General features: G+C 33.3%; 2 protein-coding genes across 5 annotated transcripts; both read left to right on the plus strand.

The window, feature by feature from the left end:
- Positions 1–3,783: 3,783 nt before the first annotated feature.
- On the plus strand, positions 3,784–8,741 carry LOC128156581 (uncharacterized). Its single transcript, XM_052818762.1, has 2 exons — positions 3,784–5,022; positions 8,360–8,741. The coding sequence occupies exons 1-2, from the start codon at positions 4,100–4,102 to the stop codon at positions 8,370–8,372; spliced, it is 936 nt and encodes a 311-aa protein (XP_052674722.1). The 5' UTR covers positions 3,784–4,099; the 3' UTR covers positions 8,373–8,741.
- A 6,123-nt stretch (positions 8,742–14,864) lies between these two features.
- Positions 14,865–25,787, plus strand: LOC128156582 (uncharacterized). 4 transcript variants are annotated; one of them, XM_052818766.1, is made up of 6 exons: positions 14,984–14,999; positions 15,099–15,138; positions 17,629–17,687; positions 18,529–18,938; positions 21,000–21,194; positions 23,911–25,787. In XM_052818766.1, the coding sequence occupies exons 3-6, from the start codon at positions 17,684–17,686 to the stop codon at positions 24,244–24,246; spliced, it is 945 nt and encodes a 314-aa protein (XP_052674726.1). In that variant the 5' UTR covers positions 14,984–14,999; positions 15,099–15,138; positions 17,629–17,683; the 3' UTR covers positions 24,247–25,787. The 4 variants fall into 4 exon arrangements, with proteins under 4 accessions (XP_052674724.1, XP_052674726.1, XP_052674725.1 ...); XM_052818767.1 differs by lacking the exon at positions 14,984–14,999 and adding an exon at positions 16,185–16,269 and having other exon boundaries at positions 15,040–15,138; XM_052818764.1 differs by lacking the exon at positions 15,099–15,138 and having other exon boundaries at positions 14,865–14,999.
- Positions 25,788–26,176: the final 389 nt, after the last annotated feature.

A 26,176-nucleotide genomic window follows, 5' to 3' on the forward strand; every position in this document is an offset into this window, starting at 1 on the left:
TAATTGTCTACTTCATATTGTATGTCACTAAATAAAGAGAATACAAATATAATACTATTGTTTAAATCATCTGTGGTGTGTTTTCGTAAGTAATGGGAGGAACTGTACAACCATGTAAATGTAACCCCCCCCCCCCCTGGATACACCTAGAGCGTTCATGGGGATAGGAATAAAATTAATATTTAAATTCAAAGTGGTTTAAGAGGATATTTGGTCTTTTCATTCCGAAATAATGCATTTCCCTGCACAATAATTTACTTAGCGAGGGGATGCTCTATGTTCCGCTTTGCGGTGGTCGTTATACCCCCACAAACGAAGTTTAGGGGGGTATATTGGTTTCACCCTGTCCGTCTGTCTGTCTGTAGACACAACTTTGTCCACTCTATAGAATTTTTTACTACTGCATGGAACAGTCTGAAAATTTGTACATTAATGTTGATCACCATCTGAAGATGTGCACCTGCAATTTTTTTAAGATCACACAAGATTTAATGATTTTATGACAGTTTTCATTTCTCTTTTTCTTTATATTGTACACTGATGTTAAAATGTAAGGGAGGTAAATCCTTACATATTTTATTAATTAATAGTATTAAAACACTCTAAAATACATTTATATAAATACATCCAGATGGGTTTTTTTATCAACTGACAATGCAAAATTTTTATTTGTCAATGATAAATTCTTAGGAGCTAATAAAAACATCAAAGACAAGTGTGGCTGAATTCATTTGGCCCAAGGGGGCCATTATCTGAGCCATGGTTTAGATGGAGCACGTGTTTAGGGAAAATTGATAATCTGTAAAATGAGCGGTGGTTTTGGGACTATTTTTAAACTGTTTCATGTAAACCAAAAGTTTCTATCATTATAAGGAAATAAATAATATCATTATTCATAAAGAAGTTAACTATTTTTAGAAGTTGTTTAAATTTATTAGTGAAGTAAATTGATGAAGTGACCCTACAGGGCATTAATTTAAATGAAATTCAAAATTACTGATATGATTGTAGTGTTTTGGCAGTTTTAAAATTGCTTGTAATATTAAATTTTCTTTTTTACATAGTATGGTAACGAAGAATTTTGACCCAGGTTGAAAATTGACCCGGGGGTATTTTTTCAACGTTGAATATTGAGACTAAAGGTGTTGAATATAGACCCTGTTCCGTTGAAAATTGACCAGCATCGTGGAATTTTGATCATGAAACTGGTTCAAAATTCAACAGCAAATAAACACCAATTAAGAAATTGATATTTAGCTACAGTTATGAGACTATATCTTTCAAAAAATAATGATTTAATGCTTATATTTACATTTTTTAACTCCTTGCCTTGTCTGCAAATGTGATTTATCCGTCAGAATTTCTGTTTTATCCTAAGGGTAAGTTCAAATTAATGGAAGAGCCACTGTAACAGCCACATGCGTGAACTTTGATTCTCGCTTGTGACGTTGCATTTTACAGCGTTCAACGTTTGTGACGTCATAATAAAACTAGTCATTCTAACCTTTAAGTACCCTGTGTTTGTTACGGTCTTATAACTGCAGTATCATTTAATATTTATTCGTTTGATGAGATATCGGCGCTTCTGATTGGTCGAAAAATTTCTTTGATACCTGCATCAATAAAATTTTTGCCGGATCTACTTTTCTAAACTGTTCTGATCTAACACTATTTATAGAACGGGAATTTCCAAAATAAACACTGTCAACAAAATGTAAAGTTATGTCTGTTTTATTGTCAGCAGACAAAATACAATTTTATAAACATAAAAACTTTAAAGTTTAACCTTCAAAAATAAACAAAATACATTATTTGATTCACGAAATAGAAAATTAAGCGTCTTCTCACGATTTCGTCTGATTGAGATCAATCAACATTACTGCGAGGCTGGCTGTTCCTTTTCCAGAATAATTATAACGAACATATAGGCCTATACACTTTCACGGTAACACTGCTGTTCAAATTTGGTAACGATGATTTTTAAATTTACACATGTACAGGATCGGTCATCAGAATAAGCATCGTAAAGAAAAGCTAAGACTAAGAGCTAGTAATGCATCAACTCCTCCGGCGCATTCCAAGCGGCAACCATTTAAGTACATCACTGGCTAGCTATAGTTACCACAACGTTTACAAAAGTCGCTTATACATACTATTCTTTGTCGACATATCAACTATATTCGTCCATGACCGCCTCTCTTTGGATAGTTATCTCCAGTTGCATATTCCAGCGATCACACATGAAAACTAGTTTTATTACGAATTTTTCAGCACAGTGAATAATATCACAAGCTATCGCATGTATTTTCTTTTTGTTTTCAGTTCAGCCGGTGCAGATTTTAACTCACTATTTGAGTTTAATCCATTTATTCAGCTCAGTAGCTCTGCATCAGCTGAAGGCGCATCCATTTTAAATATTGTTGCTGTTGTTGTTTTGTATTCATACGCGCCCTTTCATTTACATTATTTACATTTTTGATCAATGACACTTAACATTTTTTGATTTTAAAATGTTTTACTAAATGATAAGAAATGAAGATAATAATTTTTCTATTGATCGACGTATCAAAGAAAAAATTGACCGGAAAACTTTTTCATCAATGCGCTACGCGCATTGATGAAGTTTTCCGGTCAATTTTTTCTTTGATACGTCGATCAATAGAAAAATTATTATCTTCATTTCTTAAATCATGAAAGCAAATATAAAATCACACAATTATAGATGTTCTATTTATCTCATACAATTTGATTTATATTATGAAGCTTTTGAGACAGTCCCTTGTGTGTCCCTTGGTTTTTTTTTTTTCAAAGGTTAAAAACGATGATGCAACGTTGTGTTATGCGGCTATTGTGACCTTGCGCAATACAATTTAGTACGTCATTCCTGAGATAAATCTAACTGTTTTAATGTAAAGTTTCACTGAAATAAACCTTAAATAATTTTTTAAGCTCTAGATAATTTTTCTTAGAGCTTATTCACTTGATCAAATGGAAATTCCGATTAGAAGACTTGAATAATCAAGTTTGTTGACTTAAGAAATGAAGACAAGTTGCTGTCCTTTCAAAAAGGACTACAATACGTGGACCATTTGCATGTGTTTCCAACGAAAACGTGAACGCCTTCAGATTATCAAAGATTCCGCCGACTTTTAACCACTAAATTTGTACGTTGTATTACGTAAACATGTATGTATAACCCTGACTTTTTATCTCAGAATTTAAAGGATTCATACTTCTAAAATAATTATGATCGATCTATGAATGAAGTTTGCATGTATAGTATTAGGCATTCGGTGAATTCTACTATTTGCGCACACATTACGATTCGCACTACTTTGTTAACTATGCAGTGACAGCTTTGTGTAAATCAAAAATTTCATATTTTGATGCATTTTTCTTGAGATTTAAACTTTTATACAGTGACATAATTATTCAATCATACTTAAATGGTTAAAAAAATTTAATCGGGAAGTTTTCTAGCCTCGCCTACTATAAAAGTAAAGTCAAGTTACATGTGTATTCGGAAAACAACAAAACACTGCAAATTATGCTATTTGATGCATGTTGTAGTTTCGGCATAACATAAAATTATTTCATAATACTGATAGTTCATATCACATGAACTTTACAATTACAGCGCCTTTGAACTTACCGATCCCGATTCAGATAAACGTGTGCTAGCCTGGTTCCCTGAGCTACCCATTACGCACAGGAACCAGTCTAGCTCATGCGCAGGCTGAATTTTCCCCATAGCATCCGGTTTAACCTCGCTTATATATTTTATTTCGTAAACTGAAGTAAGGTATAATGATGTATACTTCCGCGTTTCCTCGATTCGCAAGCCCTTTAAAGTTATCGGGATCGAGATCCAAATATTATTAAAACTTCCTTCTTCCGCTGGCTTCGCTCTCGAGCAGACGTACTTTTTTCAGACGAAGTATAAAATCGGATTTAATCGACTTGTTTTATCGAAAGTTTTCGATTTTTTTTGCGGTTCAATACATTAAACAGATAATAAAGGCACGTTGTGCATTTCCTTGACACGTTGTGTGTGTTTTTTGAGGCACGTTGTGCATTATATTGCAAAATAAATTGCAACATGAATGACTCGGAGAGTGACCCGTACGAATCGGGACAAAACTCTGAGAGATCCGATATCTCTGATGATAATGATAGTAATCAGGAAACAGAGTTGCATGACAACTCTGATGTTATTTCTTTAGAGGCAGAATCTGATGGAGAAAGATTTGATCCTACAGAAGGTGAGAATTCATTCTCGCTTGATGGCAGCATGGCTGCTTATTGTCAGAAATATTTTTATCAACATCTGACAGAAGACAGCATCAAACGTAACATTTTAGATGCTGCCCCTGTGCCTGCGAATGCTTTCTGCACACCGCCCAAAGTTGATGATTTTGTGGAGGATTTCATAGATTTTAATGCTATGAAATTTTTGAAAATGCAGGATAAAAGCCTGACATTTATTCAAAAGAAAATCGCTCAGATTATGGGGCCGTTGGCAAAAATCTGGCAGGCTGTAGATGGGGCACGGAAGGGTCAGGAAGAGAATTCAGAGTTCACAGTTCTCGACATGCTGAAACTGGTAGAACAAACAGTTGTTTTAGTTGGTCAAGCTAATGCCACTTGTTTGTACGAGCGGCGTGTTAATTTTCTGGCGAAAATAATGAAAGGTGTTAAGAAAGCGAAAGAACATCTTAAGACTAATGAGCATGATTTGAGTAGAGAGAAGGATGTGCTCTATGGTGAGACAGTATTTAAGGCTCTTGACAGAAAGAGCAAAAGCAGAAAAAGAGCCAGAGAGATCTCTAAAGAAATGCAATCAAAAAAGAGGCGCTTAGACCAGACATCCCAACCGCCCTTTCGTGCAGGGCCCTCACGTGGGTATGGAAATCGTGGGGGCAGACAGTCTACATGGATGTCGAAACAAGGTAGTCAGAGTAACAGAAAACCTGTGCAGTCTAACTACAAGATTCCAAAGAAACCAAGATCAGGAGAAAACAGGTATGAAAATTACCAATGGTATTCCTCTTGTTATGGAACAAATAACAAAAATATCAAGTCTGAACAACCTACATGCCTCAGTGACACATCTCAGGTTCAAAGAAATTTGTCAAGACAAAATACCCCTAGGGGGAAGATTAGAAGCATTTCGAGAAAACTGGGAAATGATAACAAAAGATCAAAACTTATTGGAGAGTTTTTCAGGTTACAAAATAGAATTCAGTTCAGAACCAATTCAGAGATTTCAACCAAAACAAATAAAATTATCAGAACAAGAAATGCAAACTCTAAATTCAGAAATAGAGGAGATGTTGGTCAAACAGGCAGTGGAGGTTGTTCAGACAAAAACAAATTGTCAGTTTGTCAGTCATTTATTTGTACGCCCCAAAAAAGATGGGGGAATGAGACCAATATTCAATCTGAAAACTCTAAACCAATTTGTAGTATACAATCACTTCAAAATGGAGGGGTTTCAGGTAGTAAAAAACTTGATACAGAGAAGGGATTGGTTATGCAAAGTAGATCTGAAGGATGCATACTTTTGCATACCAATATGCAAAGATCACAGAAAGTATCTAAGGTTTCAGTACAAAGGACAGATGCTACAGTACAAAGGACTGCCATTTGGACTGGCATCAGGTCCGAGACTTTTCACAAAAATAATGAAACCAGTCATTGCGCTATTAAGACGCATAGGAGTCCGCCTTGTGATTTACTTAGACGACATATTGTTGCTAAATCAATCACAAGAAGGGCTCTCAAGAGACAGAGACACACTCTTATGGTTGCTTCACAATCTAGGTTGGTTAATAAACTGGAAAAAATCCGTTCTAACCCCATGTCAGCAACTAGAATTTCTGGGTCTAACAATAAATTCAGTGGAAATGGAGATAACTCTATCAGCAACCAAAGTAGAGAGTATCAAAAGAAAATGTACAGACATGATCAGCAAAACAGAAGTGTCAATACAAGAGTTATCAAGTTTAATAGGAACACTGAATGCTACAGTAGAAGCTGTCATCCCAGCCTCACTGTATGTGAGGGAGCTTCAAATGTTTCAAACAAAATGCCTGCTAAAATCAAAAAGAAATTATCAACAAATGATAATACTCCCACAAACATCCAGAGGGGAGATAAACTGGTGGCTACAGCAGCTGGAACATTGGAATGGAAAACAAATTCGACTGTCCTCAAACCCGGACTTGGTGATAGAAACAGATGCCTCGAAAACAGGGTGGGGGGCAGTATGTCTCACTCAGAACTTAAGAATGGGGGGGCCTTGGAACCCCTCAGAGAAAAAATTGCATATCAATGTACTGGAACTGAAAGCAGTACAGTTTGCAATTCAATCACTGACCAAACACAAACAGAACATTCATGTTCACATCAAATCAGACAACACAACAGTTGTTGCATATCTGAACAAAATGGGGGGGACCAGATCAGAACTGTTAGTACAAACAACAAAGCAGATTTGGACTCACTGTCTATCCAAAAAGATCATGATTACTGCAGAACATTTACCCGGGATACAGAATGTTCAAGCAGACTTGGAGAGTCGTCAGATGAGGGATACCAGCAACTGGATGCTGAACAAAGGAATATTCAAACAAATAAATCAGATGTGGGGGCCATTAAACATAGATCTCTTTGCAGACAGGTTGAACACACAACTGGAAAATTACATGAGTTGGCGTCCAGACCCATATGCAATGGGAATGGATGCATTCCAGATACCCTGGAACAACAAAAGAGGGTATGCTTTCCCTCCATTTTGCCTAATAACAAGGTGTTTGTCCAAAGTTCTGAAAGAAAAGTCAGAAATTGTCATAATAACTCCAGCATGGCAGACTCAACCATACTATCCACTACTTCTGACCTTGTCAATAGACAACCCAATTCTTTTACCTCCCATGAAAAACCTGCTACTGTCACCAGAGGGAGTAGTGCATCCACTAGTCAGCAATCAAACCTTAAAGTTAGTGGCTTGGAAGGTTTCAGGAGACAAAAACAAGCAGCAGGAGTTTCGGAGCAAACTTCCGAACTCTTGGCTGCAGGTTGGAGACAAGGAACTCAGACAGCTTACAACAGCTGCTGGAGACAGTGGGATAGCTGGTGTCAATCAAAACAAATTGATCCATTTCAAACCTCTGTGGAATATGTAGCTGATTTTTTGGCAGAGTTATATGCAAAAGGCTATGAATATAGGACAATTAACAGCTACAGGTCTGCAATATCTGCATTCCATGCGGGAATTGAAGGCAACAAAATTGGTAAACATGACCTCATTTGTCAACTTATGACAGGAATTTTCAACAAAAACCCACCAAGGCCAAGATACATGCAAATGTGGGATGTAAATAAAGTACTCTCATATATCATAGGCATGGAAAATAACAAAGATTTGTCACTGAAGGAAATTTCAATGAAGCTGTGTATGTTAATGGCTCTTGCCTCAGCAAGCAGGTCATCTGAAATTCACAATTTTGATATTGAGAACATGAATATCACTGAAGATGAAATTATATTTACTTTGAAAAGTTTAACAAAGTCAAGGAGAGTGGGACAAAGCCCAATTTCGGTCAAGTTCACAAAATATGATGAACACCCAAAATTAGATATCATTTCTTGTACAATGGAATATTTGGAGAAAACCAAAATAATAAGGGCAGAAGAAAAACAGTTGTTTGTAAGTTTCATAAAACCACATAAAGCAGTTAAATCCTGTACAATAGCAACTTGGCTGAAAAATCTGTTAGCACTGTCTGGAATAGATGTCTCAGTTTTCAAACCCCACTCAACAAGAGGTGCAAGTACTTCCAAAGCTAACAAGTATGGTTTATCAATTGAACAGATTATCAACAAAGGAAATTGGAAGTCTTGTAAAACTTTTAAAAAGTTCTACAATCGTCCAATTGTTGATGATGATAACAAATTTCAGGAAATTGTTTTGAAACTATAATTCTAATGGGCTTTAAACAATACATCATTATACCTTACTTCAGTTTACGAAATAAAATTGAAAATTTTATAAGTGCGCTTTAGCGCACGCAATGAAATTATAATTTTATGAGTAAACTGAAGTAAGGTATAACATTCCCACCCAGCCCATCTTCCCAAATCAGTTTACTTGAATTATCAGTTTATAACATGCAATGCATAGTTTACCACAGTATATATAAAATAAAAAAAAAAAAAAAAAAAAACAAACAAAAAACAAAAAACAAACAAAACAAACAAACAATAAAAAAAAAAAAACAAACAAACAAACAAAACAAAACAAAAACAAAGAATGCATATGTAGTCGTTTGTGATTTATAGTCGTTTCTGTTTTCAGAGACAAGACTTAAATGCTGTACCAGATGAAGATGGATTATAACAGCTGAAGGTCTGCTGGTGCCCATGCAGGACAGACAGACATTATATGACTCAACTTATCAGCTGATATTATTATTTTTCAAAATTTTGTTTATAACTTCAACCAGATAGTGACATTCCACAAAAATATTACCTTGCATCTTATATGTTTTATAGATGGAATAAAGTCGTTTTGATTTTGATAACAAATTGCGTATTTATTTATCTGCTAGCAGAAGTCAGTCTTTGATCGCTCGCCATCGTCAGAAGGAAGTTTTAATAATATTTGGATCTCGATCCCGATAACTTTAAAGGGCTTGCGAATCGAGGAAACGCGGAAGTATACATCATTATACCTTACTTCAGTTTACTCATAAAATTATAATTTCATTGCGTGCGCTAAAGCGCACTTATAAAATTTTCAATTTTCTGCGTGGACCTCAGGGTCCACGCAATAATATTTTTTCTATTGATCGACGTATCAAAGAAAAAATTGACCGGAAAACTTCATCAATGCGCGTAGCGCATTGATGAAAAAGTTTTCCGGTCAATTTTTTCTTTGATACGTCGATCAATAGAAAAATTATTATCTTCATTTCTTATCATTTAATAAAACATTTTCAAATAAAAAAATGTGATGCGTCATTGATCAAAAATGTAAATAATGTAAATGAAGCGGCGCGTATGAATACAAAACAACAACAGCAACAATATTCAAAATGGATGCGCCTCAGCTGATGCAGAGCTATTGAGCTGAATTAAAGGATTAAACACAAATAGTGAGTTAAAATCTGAACCGGCTGAATTGAAAACGAAGGGAAATTACATGCGATAGCTTGTGATATTATTCACTGTGCAGAAAAACTCGTAATAAAACTAGATTTCATGCGAGATCGCTGGAATATGCAACTGGACATAACCATCCAAGGAAAGGCGATCGTGGATGAAAATAGCTGATATGTCGACAGAGAATAGTATGTATAAGCGACTTTTGTAAACGTTGTGGTAACTAGCTAGCCAGTGATGTACTAAAATGGTTTATCAGCCGCTTGGAATGCGCAGAAGGAGTTGATGCATCACTCATAGCTGTTCTTTACGACGCTTATTCTGATGACCGATCATGTACGTGTGTAAATTTTAAGATTATCGTTACCAAATTTGAACAGCAGTGTTACCGTGAAAGTGTATAGGCCTATATGTTCGTTATAATATTCCTGGAAAAGGAACAGCCAGCCTCGCTGTAAATGTTGACTGATCTCAAGCAGACGAAATCGTGAGAAGACGCTTAATTTTCTATTTCGTGAATCAAAAAATGTGTTTTGTTTATTTTTGAAGGTTAAACTTTCAATTTTTTATATTCACAAGGTTGCATTTTGTTTGCTGACAATAAAACAGACACAACTTTACATTTTCTTGACAGTGTTTATCTTGGAAATTCCCGTTCTATAAATAGTGTTAGATCAGAACAGTTGAGAAAAGTAGATCCGGCAAAAATTTTATTGATGCAGGTATCAAAGAAATTTTTCGACCAATCAGAAGCGCCGATATCTCATCAAATGAATAAATATTAAATGATTTAAGAAATGAAGATAATAATTTTTCTATTGATCGACGTATCAAAGAAAAAATTGACCGGAAAACTTCATCAATGCGCGTGGTGGTGGAATAAAAGTCTAATGAAACATTATATCGGTAAGTTCTTGTAATAAACACAACCAGAGCGCTCTGTTTTCATCGCGTCGTCAGGATGAACTCCTTGATGATAGTTAACGTAATTTGTAGTTTTATAAACTTCACAAAGCAAATTGAAAGTTGGAAGTGGGCTAAATTTATCAAAAATCTTGACAAACAAGAAAAAAGGGTCTTGTGGTTACGGTTATGAATAACTTTGCAAAAAAGGTGGGGGGGGGGTGGGCTAACCCCCCCCCCCCCCCCCCCACTCACAATAGCCCCCCGGTTCCGACGCCTGTTCTACGCAGTTATGTGTTTTCCTTCATATTTGTAATTTAAATCTTTGACAAATCCAATTTTATATTAATTTTTGTAGTAGATATAGTTATGTTGAAAGTACTATACTCTGTCCCAAGATATTTTGGATTCACGTTTGGACGATTTTTAATAAAATTACACTTACCTGTGAAAGAAGTGCAATTGAAATAGTTGAAAGGGATATTTTCCAAGATAATTTCATTGACACATTATCATCTTTCACTCGGAAAAATTCACAGGAACGAAAACAGATTCCTTACGGAGATTTATAATGGGGAATGTCAGTACATCTTTTCTCCATTCGGAATACACTCGGAATACATCGCGCAATATTTCAACGTTATCATCCGGGCTTGCTGCAATGCAAAATCTCCGTAGACATCACATTTTTTAGCATTGTATTAAAACCTGATAAGCTAACAGGGGCGTTTTGACTGAGAAATCTTGGAAATTTTTCATACTTTTGAATGAACATCGTTTGGATCCTGAGGTATTCATAAATATCAAACAATTAAACCAAACGTGAATCCAAAATATCTTGGGACAGAGTATAGCAAATCTTCGAAAATAGGTCACTGAAGCGTTGAAGCGAGGGGCTGTGTCAAAAGTAGTTTCGACCGGAAGTATTTGATATAGCAAAGGTTTATAACACGGGTAATATACACCACACGTATGAGATAAATTTAAGTATTGAATCCTTATTTTTTGAAAGATATAGTCTCATAACTGCAACGGTTTGTGCATACAAATTGAATAACGCGCGTTAGCGCGTTATGAAAATTTGTTTGCACAAACCGTTGCAGTTATGAGACTATATCTTTCAAAAAATAGGGATTTAATGCTTATATTTACATTTTTTTACCTTCTTGCCTTGTACGCAAATGCGAATTATACCTCAAAATTACTGTATTATCCTATGGGTAAGTTTAAATTAATGGAAGAGCCACTGTAACAGCCATAAGCGTGATCTTTGATTTTCGCTTGTGACGTTGTATTTATCAGCGTTCAATGTTTGTGACGTCACAATTAAAACTCGTCATTTAAGCTTTGAGTACCCTGTCTGTGTTATGGTGCTATATCTGCAGTAGCTTTACATGCAAAATATTCGTGAAATGTAAATATATATGAGTGAACTTTTTAAATTGTTGTTTATATTTAAATTAACTTTTTCATGACGTCACACATTTTCATTGTGGCGTAACATTAACTACCTTTTATTTCAGCTATGACGCCAAAATTAATACGACGTCATAATTGATTTCATTTTTTTATTTCGCGGGTTTTGTAGTTTCAATGAAAGAATAACAGGGCAGAAGCATTTTATCAATTTCCACAAAAACAAAATACTGCAATGATATAGTTTTGAATGTTTAGAAACATCAGAATACACATAATCTAATTAAGTTACAGGTTTCTTGAAATCGGTGGACTTGGAAAGGTTTTAAATAAAATGTAACTGTTTTCGTTTACATAATACTAGTAATAGTCCAAATTAAATTAAGACTTTTGTTGCATTTTATTCTTTTTTTAGATAGTTCATTTGTAATAAATAAAAATGAATCATGATATATAGCGACATTATTTTCGAACATTTAAAGCATATATAAACCCTATAATAGTCACATATAAAATTTACATATTTTCACGAAATTGTTTTTATACAATTCATAAACATGAAAATTGGAAATCGTGAACTTTGACCTTTTGCAATTATAAAACGGGACGGGCAAAATCATTTGAATTTCATGATAAAAAAAGACTTTAGTGTAGTGATCAAATGGTATGTAACTTTGGTACAACTCCTTAAAAATGCAAACCGCATACCTTACCCTAAAATCTCAGTAATTTTAACATTTCTGAACGATTTGTCTTTTTCAAACGTAAATATAAGTAATAATTTAAATCTACTGAGAAGCCCTTCGGGCTTTACAGGATTTGATCACCTGACCAACCAACTTCATATCCCGGTGAACTTTTTAAATATGCTGTTGACCTAATATGGTTATACATGGTCAGTAAACATTTGGAATATTAGGTCAACTACAAACAATGTAACGAATAATATCTTACCTGCTGCTAAATTGTAAAGATATCATTAGGTAACAGCAGTCTCTCGCTGACCGTGTACATATTCCATACACAGTCAGTACGAAATATATCTACCCTTGAGCATTATGACGTCATTCTTAGAGTATTGTGACGTTAGGTTTTGTACTCAAATTGAAACTTCTAACTTTGTTATAAACCGCTTGATTTTCATTGTTTAATTCGCCTTGCCAGGTATGAAGTATCATTCCGTACCCGGTCACTATACATGACTATGTAACTAATATCATCCCGGGTTGTATTCCATACACCCCGAGGCCGCAGCACGGGGATCTACCACGAGTTGTATTCCATACACCCTATTCCATACACCCTGAGGCGGCCGCACGTCTCATGGTGTATGGAATACTATGAGGCGCAGTTTTAAGGTAAGGTTTGCGGTTACAGGGAGATAACTCACACATTTTTATTGTGACGTAACACCAACTACCCTTTATTTCAGTTATGACGTCAAAATTTATATGACGTCATAATTGATTTCAGGGTTTTTTTTATTTCGCGGGGTTTTTTAGTTTCACTGAAAAAGTAAGCGGACACAAGCATTTTATCAATTTCCACGAAAACGAAATCCGCATCATATGGTTTTGAATAGTGTTTTAGAAACATCAGATTACACATATTCTAAGATACGTTTTTCTTGAAATCGGTGGACTTGGAAAGGTTTTAAATAAGATGTTTTCGTTTACATAATAGTAGTCCAAAATTAAGACTTTTGTTGCATTTTATTCTATTTTTAGCTAGTTCATCAGAAATCAATAAAAGTGAATCATGATATTAATAGTGATATTATTTTCGAACATTTTAAGCATAAATAACCCCCATAATAGTCACATATAAAATGTACATATTTTCACGAAATTGTTTACATTTCATCAAAATGAAAATTGGAAATCATGGACTTTGACCTTTTGTAGTTATAAAACGGGACGGGAAAAATTCATTTGAATTTCATGATAAAAAAGACTTTAGTATAGTGAACAAAATGGTATGTAACTTTGGTACAACCTCTAAAAAATGCAAGCCGCAAACCTTACCTTAATTTTTTTGAGGTATTTTCTGATATCAAAAAATAAATATTTGATATCAATAATTCGAATTATTGATATCAGAAAATAATTCTTGATTTCAAAAAATCTATTTTGTGTAATCAGAAAATTTTATTTTTGCACAAATTCGAATTCTTGATATCAAAAAATGATTTTCTGATATCACAAAATTGATTTTTTGATAGCAATAATTAAAGTTGATTTTTTATAGAAAAAAATCGAATTCTTGATATTAGAAAATAATTTTTTGATATTAAAAAATAATTTGTATTTTATGATATCAGATAATAAGACCTACGGTATATAAAATTACTATCAACTTAATGAATGCTCCCTGTGATGCAACATTTTTAATTTTTAAGAAATTGTGTTTTTAACCTGTAGATGCCTGTTAAGAATAATAATGTATGCAAAATTTTAAACCTGATTTCATTTTGGCAAGTTTGTCCACATATACAATGATTACCACGGCTTTCTTTGCGATTTGCTGTGAATATTAAATGAAATTCATTAGAAATGATGGCGTCGCATGATATAAACTTATAAAGGAATCATACAGTTAGCGCTTTCAATACATTAGACCAGAATTGGTTGATATTAGTTACATAGTCAAAAACACTTAATAAATTTTTACATTGAATAAATATTCAAATAAAAAAACAACAAATATAAAAATGCAAATCGGACTCTGTAGTTCAGCAATTTAATTTCAAGTCAAGGGAGTATTCAATAAATATGTGAAATTTATTCGCCATTTTATTTGAATTTCTGATATCAGAAAATGCATTTCTTGATATCAAAAAATCAGTTTCAATATCTGATATCAAAAAATCATTTTCGGATATCAAAAAAAATCGAATCTCAGATATCATAAAATGATTTTTGATATCACAAAATCGATTTTTTGATATAAAAGAAATGGATCGTATTTTCAAGGTTATGATTTACTCCAGGTTGTATTCTATGGGATGCCGTTTTGATATTTTTTAGATATTTTCTGATATCAGAAAATGATATCAGTAATTCGAATTCTTGATATCAGAAATTCGAATTCTTGATATCTAAAAATCATTTTCTGATATCAGAAAATACCTCAAAAATATTAAAACGGCACCCCATAAAATACAACCCGGGATAAATCATTACTTATATAGTAGATCTATTTATACGATTTAAAATTCTTTTAGCCAATCAGAAAGCACGTTGCAACCATTAAATGAATTTTAAAAGATTTTTATAGGGAAGTCCATGGATTGGATACCTTAATTAACTGTTTAAGGTAATCATGTTCGTAAAACAACTTTTCATTTTCATACATTTGTAAAAAAAAATAGAAAATTATTTCCAGATTATCAACTTGTTTCTTGCAATACGAATTTATTGCGAGCTGAACTGAGGGCGAGTTACTTAAAAAATATTGTATACCCGTAATACGGGCATTTACCAATGATGACGTAGGATACGAAGAAAAATTAGCAGGTACGCTCACATTGTGATTCACCGATTCATTGATTGTAAAAGACCTATGCATGTTAGAAGTCCACGGATATCTAACGTTTTGTGGGGTTTTTTTTATAGCTTCAATGACCTTTGTGGCAAAGTGAACTGGCCAGTCCAGGTAAAATAACGAGTTTTCATGACCATTATAGCCTGATAGCTGTGTGCAAAATGTGCTGTGACATTTTGAAAACGTAAATGCTATACCAAAAAAAAAAATAATAATAAATAAATTCATATATATGTATGATTAGCAGTTGTCCAAGGATGACCGAGAATTCACCTCTTTGTTTAATTACTTGTCCCCAAGCCAACTGAAAATAAAATGTTTGCAATTAATTTTACCCAAACTGGTCCACATTTTAGAGTAACATTGCCAACTTGCATGCATTCAAGATAAATAATTAGCCATATTATCATGATTACAGTATTCAAATTCAATTTGACCCAATATTTTGTGCCTAGAGATTTATAAAATTCAGGATATAAATTCTTTCAATGATCGACAATAGCTTCGTTTGAAAGGGTGAACCAGGCCAGGGCTTAATTTTTTTGAAAACACAATGAAAAATTTTGTTTTTAACTGTCAATTTGTATGTATAATGAAGAAAATAAGTAACAAATCTCAAAACTTTGTCCATTTTTAAAAAAAATATGAAATATATCCAGCATGCCAACAGTCTCTACAAAAACAGCATTATATAAATACCCTTGACCAGTCCCCTTTAAAATGCAGTCAAATTGATAATAGGAATTGGGGATTATTTTTCCCATGATTTAATATACTGGCGTGCAGGGTTGTCTCTAAGAATTGAAGTAGAAGGAAATGAAAAAGTAGCAGGGGGTTTGGGGGTCTTCCTGATAGCTACATTGTGTCTGAAATGCAATAATAGCCGGGTAATTAAGACATTATAGGCGGGGGAATTCCCCGCCTCCCGGGTCTTAGAGACAACCCTGCTGGCGTGTGACCAGTTCTCGCCAAGTACCATTTCTCACCAGTACATTGTGACGTCATTTTATCAACACATAAAATCAATATATACGAAAAATGATGTCCCAATGTATACTGGCGAGAAATGGTACTCGATGAGAACTGGCCGTACGCCAGTAGAGTTTGAAGAATCCATTCCATTTTCTGCGTAATTCCTTTAAAACCATAAATTGCAGAAAAAGGATTTAATAAATCAATTATGATGTCATAATGGTTCTAGCACGAAAAAGGCACCTTGGAATCATTTACTAGATCTTGATCGTAAGTACCATGCATTTCTTGCCAGTGCATATTAATTTGTTACATTAACTTTTCGTTTATAACTTTACATTTGATAAAGGAGATGTAACAATGCACATTGAAGTGAATAATGGTATAGGGCAAAAATTGATCAATTACATTAGTATTGTATTCAAATTTAAACAGGTAAGATATTATTATTTTTAAATTCATTTAATGCAAATTTTCATATTTGTAGATTTTATCCTAAATGAGTTGAACCTTCAGATGCTCATAGAATTAAGAAATATGCACCAACATTTCTCATTAGAGACTTAAGTAAAATTTTTTACTAGCAATAAAAAAAACATGTCTGATGCAAATGGATATTTATATAATAATTAATGAAAACATATCACATTAAATGCTATTTGATCCTTACATATATATGTAAATCAGTGCAAAAATATAACTTTTTTCACTCATTGTTGCACTCAATCTCCATGCAACATTAATTCTTTGACATGCATTATGAATCTCACTTTGCATAAACAAATGAAACATGAGGCTTTAAAGCAATTAATAACATGTTAAATTTGACTCCTTGATTTAAGTATCACTTGTCTGTTGCAGATCTAGTTATCAAACATTAAAGTTTTTGTACTGTTGTCAACAGAGCATGTCAAATGTTATAAGAATTGCAATATAATAGCTATAAAATGACAATTCAGATGAAAAATTTCATACATGTATAAGATTTCCAGCATTATAACTATGTATGCAGTAGAATATCATAAAAAAGAGCACAGCAATGTAATACTATTCCAATGATTTTATTTTCTACCATCTAATCTACAAATATAGCCATAAAAATTATATCGATATTAATTGTCCCCCACCGCAACGCGGAGCGGAGACATAGAAATGCCGGGCGTGTGTCAGTGCGTCCGTACGTCACACTTTTTTGTAAGCGCTCTCATGCTTACAAATTTTGACCGATTTTCAATAAATTTATACCAAATGTTTATACCACTATTACCTTGGTCAAGTTCGAAAATCAGCATTGGTTGATACTTTTTGTTGGAGTTATGGGACTTTGACCACAATAATGACTCCGTTTTATCCAAAAATTGACCTTGTAAGCGCTCTCATGCCTACAAATTTTGACAGATTTTCATTAAATTTATACCAAATGTTTATACCACTAATACCTTGGTCAAGTTCCGAAATCATCATTGGTCGATTGACTCGATACTAGTATACTGCTTGACCGGTGGGGGACCCAGGAATTCTATTCTTGTTTTTATTTAAGTTTGTAACAAATTAACATACTGTTGAATTTAATGATGTATATGTAACTATATATTTGATTATTCATATTAAGTTATCATTGAATTTCAGAAGCTCCTTTTGTGGTAAAAATCAATCACCAGTTCTGAATAACAATTTCACAAAAATGGGTATGTATTTATCAAGAATTCATTTCTTTGAATCTTAATTATGATTTTTATAATCAGTGGTTGTGATTCTACATATTTATGTAGATATGAAATGGTTTGATTTTTCATGGCAGTTTGCTGTCTTTATTATTATATATATTTTTCATCTACCAAATATTATTTCCTCTATTAATCTAAAATTAATTATTGATAGCTCTATAGTAACAGCCAAACTGAAATCTACATGCCCCTTTTATCGATTGGTCGAAGTCAGTGCAGAGACTAAAACTGACAGGACTGAAATTGACATGCCCTGTTTATTGATTGGTCGAAGCCTGCAGCGACCTGAGAAAAATCATAAACTGCGTGAAATAATCATGATGATGTCAGACCCGAAGTCTCACAGGAGACAATTTGGATGTTTCTTCTTTAGCTAACACACTTTTGTACATTAACAGTAATTTAGTAAATTTTACTAACTTTTCATAATTAATATATTAATTAGTTAAAAGAAAGATGTTAATATAAACTATAAAATGCTTTCTTTGATGATTCACGTGGGTTGTGAAGGAATATAGTGATCATTGCAGAAAAAAATTTACATGACCGGCTATCATTGGTGATGTATTTTTTCTGCAATGTCGCTACCTTCATTTCCCGAATGAATCCCCAAAGAAAGCATTTTATTGTTCAAAATAATATATATATATATACAGTAGTAATAAGTACTGGTGATAATTTTGCAATAATGATAAAGGTTTTATACACATGTATAAGCTATACTTTGCATTGGCTACAGTGTTGAGATTACCGGTATGTTACATGATCGATCACACACGTTTTCTTCATCATTTCTCTTCAGAGCGATCTCCCAGATACAGACACGTATGGATCATCATTATTTTATCCATCCTCATTTCTACCTTATTTTTCTTCACATCATACAAAGTAGAAATCTTACCAAGGGATACAAATATCCCCATGCTTAGAGAAAACTCTCAAGATTGTCTTAGACCAAACATTCCATTGAACAACGGCAACCAGACTTATATCAATGAAAAACAGACATTCCAAACACCTGTTGATTACCGGAAAGAAACAGCCAGAATTAGCCACAATGGAACACAAGCAGATGATCCGTACCTTGTGGAACTAATACGCAGATTCTGGATCAGGTCTCCTCCCACTGGACCATACAAATTTAAAAATAAAAAGACCGATTACTCCACCCATGGGCAGTCGGTCATTATTGACAACACACTGAAGAATAAGGTAAGGTTCACTCAAGGAGACTTCAATAGTTGTAATGAAGTAGAAGCAGAAAGAACAAAATAGATATAAAATTCATTGTTACCTGGTACTCGTATGTTAAACCGGCTTTTATTTTTATCTCCAATTTCTGAGAGGGTTCCAATTTATATATCCATTTTACTTGAAGTTGTTCATTAACAACTTGACACAGGAAATTTTATGTCTCACTGAAATCAGAGGTACTGATATTTGTAAATTAAAATTGTACTACAAATTAATGTTTATAAATTTAGCAAAGCTCTGCTCCTTTGCTACTTGAGTTTTCTTGACATTATGATTGACAAAAATTGAAGGTTATATTATCAACAAAATAAAGTTAAGGTTCATCTTGAACCATAAATGTGGTGATGGACCTTTGGCAAGTTTTTTATGCCATGCACACCATGAAATGGCTGTGGCACATATGGTGTTATCCTGTTCAGTTATTCTGTCATTCTGTCATCATTCACTTTCCAATCATTATCTCAACAATCTTTGCACACATTCGTCTCAAATTTGATACATGGATGTGTTATATAAATGTAAAGGTTGAGTTTGAATTTGGTTCAGCTCCAATGATTTTTTACAGAGTTATGCCTCTTGAACGTAGAAAAAATAAAAAATTCACTTTCTGATCATTATCTCAACCTTTGCGCATATTCAATTCAAATTTGATGTTTATATGAATATATAGGTTGAGTTTGAATTTGGTTTTGGTCTAATGGTTTTTGGCAGAGTTATGCCTCTTGAACTTTGAAAAAAAATCAGAAATTCTCAGTTTCTGCTCTCTAACTTTTGAAGGGACGCATATATAAAGCTGATATTTCACAAGTAGCTTATTTACTAGAAAATACAAATCAAGTTCAAAGGACCACCGGGTATATATGGTTTGAGCCTAAAAAGGCCCCCTTAAATGAACATTGTCATTTTACTATATAATTACTATATAATTCTTTGTTTATTATTTGAACAATATCATTTGAATTTTTTTTCATAATTTTCATTTTGATTTTGACAATTTAAAAATATGACATCATAAAGTTTACCTTTTCCCGCCATCTTCACATTTTTATCATAAAACGGCTTGTTTTGAAGCAATTTTTCTTCAAGGAAACATTGAGCGACTGCTTGAACAAACAAAATATTTTCACCAAAGATGTATATATCTTTCCAGTACTTATAAGTGACAAAAAATTCATTCTTGTTCAAAGAGTCGCTCTATATTTCCGATTCGAAAAAAGATAAGAAAAATGTCAATTTTTGACTGATTTTGATTGAATTATAAAAATAGCGTCACTTCTGACGTCATATACTGCCAGTGAGTGCATATAAATCAAATAAATAGGTGAAAAACATATTTTATGTCAACTCTTTTATAAAATAACACAACAAATTAATGTACCTGAATCACTTTAAAATTAGGGTATTATGGGTGCCAAATTTGACTAATATCATATATAGTTCTTTGGTTCTGGTTCATTTATTTTTTTATGCCCCCACCATGAAATGGATCATACACTTTCCAATCATTATCTTGACAAGAATATATTTCATATCTGTCACTCACATATTTTCATGTCTATTTGCCCTCACTGCGAGTGCGCCATTACACTACTTTTTATCAAAATCAACCTCTTCATGTCTGACATTTCTAGTTTAGTTGAACATAAGAAAGTTAAGTAATTTTCAGGGATATATTCTGAAATCTGATGAAATCAAACAAATGTTTGCATTTTAAATTTTGGCTGCCTGCGGGGGCATTTGTGGCGTTACGACACATTTAGATTTTCATAAAGTTAGACTTCATTTGTGACTTATTTAAAACAATTGACTCTGTACTAGGAATAAGGTCAGTGGATTTGTAGAAAGATAAAAAGAATTTTTACACAATTTTTAATGAAACTTGATAATTGGTTACTTTTCCAAACAGCGCAACCTATGATTGAATATTTATCAAACTTTACAGATGACTGTTATATTTATGCACAATATTTTTTAAATTGAATTGCTGGATGAAATGTAAATGTCTGCTTTTAACAATAGGAAGGTGGATTTTATGTGGAGTGTGGAGCATGTGATGGGGAATTCCAATCAAACACTCTTTACCTTGAATTAAAGAGGAATTGGACAGGACTTTTGATTGAGCCAAATAGAAAAAACTACCAACAACTCTTAAAAACCAACAGAAGGGCCTTTTATATCAATGCTTGTTTAAGTCCTTATAACCATCCTGCTGTGGTAAATATGATTAAAAATTCTTGAGTTGTTTTGATGTGTTGCAACAGGAATCAGATTTTATCCAATTTGTTCATGTTGATCATTATCAATATTTAACTTTGAATTGACATTAGCTTCTTTTTTTGGAAAAAAAATTGAAATCTATGAAAATTGCTCCGGCTTACTTTGCTAATACATGTACCGGTACTTCTTTCTTTGTATTTCTTTAATATATATGTTGAAGCTGAAAATTTTCAAAATGTATATCTCCAGTGTTAATGTCTTATATATTGGCATTTCAAATGGTCAGCAAAAATTTGAACATTAGTTTTTGAGTAGTAACCAAGTTAAATGCAGTGCTCTCAATTATTTTAGTAAACATGGCTCTTCCAGGTTGTTGAATAGAAAATGCCATATTCAAAACAAAGAAGTGACAACACTAGAAACTGATTACTTATCTTTAAATTATAACTTGAAACTAGACACGATCTCGTTGCGAGCAACGAGGAGGTCTTCCGTCTGATTTTAGAACTTTAGATTTATGTTCGATCTTGATTTTGCTATTTAACAGCTAAACTTGATTTAAAACAGGAAAAGAGGGTCTACATTTTAAGGGCCAGATACTATTTTGTTTCAGGTGTAAGAGCTTTGATCAACAAGTGTTCAGAAATTCTTGAGATATCTTATAAAAAAATATTTTAGGGGCCGGACCTTATCTCCATATTGGGGCCACTGAACCAAACTTTTAAGGTTGCATGTTGTTAAGTACATCATTTCGAGCATATTTTCTTTATACTGCATTTCAAAATATTTTTCCTTTTTGAGATATAGGTGAGCAAAGTTTTGGACTTTTGACCCCTTAAAAATCCCTAATTACGGAACACATGAGAAAATCATTATAATGTTAAGCTACATAACTGTTAGATAAACGTATTTGCTTCCGTAATCTATTCCGAAATATCCCTCGGTAAAGAACTATTGGAAAAAGAATTTAGAGCCCTCTAGGTCCCTAATATTAAGGACCAGCCCCTTTTTCTTGGTATCAAATGAAAGGTCATTTGATTATAAAGACATTTTGTTCAACAAGTGTTCAGAAATTCGTTACCGTTCTTGAGATATCTGAGAAAGAATGTTTTAGGGGCTGGTCCCTTATCTCCTTATTGGAGCCGCTGAACCAAATTTTTTAGGTTTCATGTTGTTAAGTACATCATTTTGAGCATCTTTTCTTTATACTGCATTTCAAAATATTTTTCCTTTTTGAGATATAGGTGATCAAAGTTTCGGACGTGTGACCCCTAAAAACCCCTAATTACGTAACATAAGAGAAAATCGTTATACTGCTGGGCTTCATAACTGTAAGATAAACATATTTGCTTCTATAATCTATTACAAAATATCCCTCGGTAAAGAGCTATAGCAAAAAGACTTTAGAGCCCTCTAGGTCCCTAATATTAGGGGCCAGCCCCGTTTTCTTGGTATCAAATGAAAGGTCGTTTGATTATAATGACATTTTGTTCAACAAGTGTTTAGAAATTCGTTACCGTTCTTGAGATATCTGAGAAAGAATGTTTTAGGGGCCGGTCCCTTATCTCCTTATTGGGGCCACTGAGCCAAAAGTTTAAGGTTTCATGTTGTTAAGTACATCAATTTGAGCATCTTTTCTTTTATACTGCATTTCAAAATATTTTTCCTTTTTGAAATATAGGTGATCAAAGTTTTGGACTTTTGACCCCTAAAAACCCTTAATTACGTAACATAAGAGAAAATCGTTATGCTGCTGGGCTTCATAACTGTAAGATAAACATATTTGCTTCTATAATCTATTTCAAAATATCCCTCAGTGAAGCGCTATGGGTAAAAGACTTTAGAGTCTTCTAGGTCCCTAATTTGAGGGGCCAGCCCCTTTTTCCTGATATCAGCTGAAAGGTCTTGTAAATATAAACCTTTTTTACATTACATGTGTTAATAAAATATTTTCCACAAAAGAGATACAGAAAGAAAAGCACGAAAATTCACGACGTTTTTTTAATCTCAATTTTCGGGTCCAGGCGAGCGTCGGCGCTTTTCGAGATAAAAATGATTTAAGACCTTCATGCACAACTTCAGTCTTTTGTCTACCAACCCTGAAAATTTTAACTTTATATCTGCAATAGTTAAAGAGGAGTTCCACCGACAAAATACCCCTATAAAAATCATAAAATCGACGATATTTCAAAAACGGAAGTGACGTCATCAATGAAAAAAATTTGCAACAAGGTTCATATCAATACCTATCAGATCTGAAAGTTTCATTAAAATTTAATGAGCCGTTGCTGAGAACTGGCGTGCACAAAATTTGTAAGAAAAAAAATAATAATAATAGGGAAGAAGAAACAAAGCAATAACAATAAGGTCTTCCGTTGGAAACGGAAGACCTTAATTAGAAAAAGCCAATACAGTTGGGGGTATTATTTTTCTATACATACACACACACACACACACCAAACTCTCTCTGTAGTCATTAAATCTGAGCATTCATCACATTAATGCTTTTGATACCATAGTATAATTATGTGTACATAATTTATGCACACATACTGTACTTCCTCAATTTTATACCTATATAATGAGGTGAACTGACACATTGTTTACATACTGGCAAACATGAACAAAATGTTAAATCTTGTTTTTAAGGAAGACTTCACATGTATGAGATTTTTATTATTTCACCTATCATATGCTTTAATTTAAATCGTAGTTGAAGTTCAAAGAAGATTGGGCAATTGGGCACTTAATGGAACAAAACCCAGGAGGCAGCAAAACAGTTGATGTCCAGTGCTTCCCATTCTATTCCATTCTCTTGGCCCTAAACATCAAGCACATAGATGTGTTTAGTTTGGATGTTGAAGGAGCAGAGGTTTCAATTCTAGAAACTGTTCCATTTGACAAAGTGGATATTAGCATGCTAAATGTGGAATACCAGCACGTCAAAGGTGGTTCTAATTTCCTTCAAACGTACACGGAAAGCAAAGGATACGTTACTGTACAGAAGGTTTTCAGGGATCTGATAGTGAAAAAAAAAGGACTTGACTGACATTTTTTTTTAGCAAGTTTAAAATTTTGAACGCGGGTTTACATTGAAGGGAATAAAATTTTTATGACGATAGATAATTTCTAGGATACAGTGTACATGTTCTGTAAACATGCTTTATATTTATAGCAGTCAAGAAATTATATAGCATTTTGCAAGCTGCTTCTTTTCCTCTTAAACATATACACAGTATATTATGTACGAAACAAATTATATGAACGTTTATAAATATGCTTTTTATTGTAGACCTTTTTTTTGTACCTGTATACGGTAAATATTATATTTGTTGAATCTGATTAAATTAACAAATGTTTCAAAAATGTAAGGTTTCTTTTGCATGATCAAATCACACCTACCTTCCAGGGACATAGATCATAACAACTCTGTCAACAGGCAACATTATCTGACTAATCCGTGAACAGTTGATTTTTACCCCCCAAAAATTGAACATGAAATTTATTGGTACAATGTTTACCACTAAACATATGACTTTATTGTTGACATTTAGATTAAATAATATTAGGCCACACCAAAATAATTCCTTGTTCGTCGGACATCCAGTGAAAAAAGATATGAGCGGGTGAGCCAAAATTTTTAGGCGGTACATATGAAAATTAGTGCGCACGGTTATATTTTTTCTTCTTGTTCCTGATCTATAAATTAAAACTATCTAAAATGCGAAAAGTAGAGCAATAATAGAACAGAAAATGGTGCAGAATTTTCTGGATGCGGGAAATTAAAAATAATATTATTTGTATAGTTTTATTTAAATACGAGCGCACGGGTTCCGACGAACAAGAAATAATATTGGTTTGGCCTAACATGATAAATATTTCATGCTTGCTAGTGCTACATTGAAAATCTTTATCCTTCAACATTGTTATGATCAACAATTTTTTATTATATATTCAATTTTGATTTCCAATGCCTTCTAGGGATGGGACGATGCACCAGTGCATCACGGTATTTATTTTGACGATATTTGGATCGATACATTTACCATTAATACAACGATACCTAAGCGAACTTTTTTTTATTTTCCAAAAATATCCGAGCTTCATATATCGGCTATTTTTAGTCTGCGCGCCTAATATGAAAGTACAAAGTTGGCGGAAAACCTCGTTAAGTTGTCAAAACTGTTAGGAAGCTAAATCTGGAGTGTGGACAACTTTTGGATTACTTGTTTATGAAAAAGTAGTGTATATGAGACTTGAGTAATTTGTAAATTGTGCAACGCTCATTTTAAATATATCAAAATAACATTGGACATGCGGTAATTATAATACATCATCAGATTGAATAAATTTTTAACCCTAATTCATGTTTTTATTTAGTTGCAATGTATCGTGATATATATTGTATCGCATCTCATGCATCATGATATGTACCGAATCGGCTTAGTTCAGAATCGTCCCAGCCCTAATGCCTTCATTAACATGTTATTTATTTTGTTTGTGCTGATTTTAAATTTTGAATGTACTCAATTACGAATGTTATGCAACTTCTGTATAAGAATTTTTTACTTAATAGATTTTATGAAAGAATTTCATTGTTGTTTTTTGTTTATTTTTAAAGCATGTGGCAACAGGAGTGGGGAAAACTCCTTAACTGATGAATTATCAAAGGAAGTCAACATTTGTATATAGATAACAAACACAATGCACCCAATGTTACTTTTTAAACTGGAAGCTACACAGTACCTAAGGATGCTTCCAAAAATTTACAGCTTTTCTGTTAAATTGGTTTTTGAGAAAAATTCTCTATATACCCCTTTAAAAAAATTGATCCCCCCCCCCCAAGTTGAGGCCCCACCCTACCCCTGGCACTTGAGCTTTCAGCTAAGGTCAGCTGAAAACCTGAACTTCATATATTTTACAGCGATTGATAAACAAGTTCTACAACTTGTATTAATATCTCGTTGGCACGGATGTTA

This window comes from Crassostrea angulata, chromosome 7 (assembly GCF_025612915.1).
Source record: "Crassostrea angulata isolate pt1a10 chromosome 7, ASM2561291v2, whole genome shotgun sequence".
Taxonomy (NCBI): Eukaryota; Metazoa; Mollusca; class Bivalvia; order Ostreida; family Ostreidae; genus Magallana; species Magallana angulata.

Coding starts and splice junctions, on each gene's coding strand:
- LOC128156582 (XM_052818764.1), top strand. Junction 18,939..20,999: donor ACAACACACTGAAGAATAAG/GTAAGGTTCACT, acceptor TTTTAACAATAG/GAAGGTGGATTTTATGTGGA. Junction 21,195..23,910: donor CTTATAACCATCCTGCTGTG/GTAAATATGATT, acceptor TTTAAATCGTAG/TTGAAGTTCAAAGAAGATTG.
- LOC128156581 (XM_052818762.1), top strand. CDS start 4,100: ATGAATGACTCGGAGAGTGACCCGTACGAATCGGGACAAAACTCTGAG.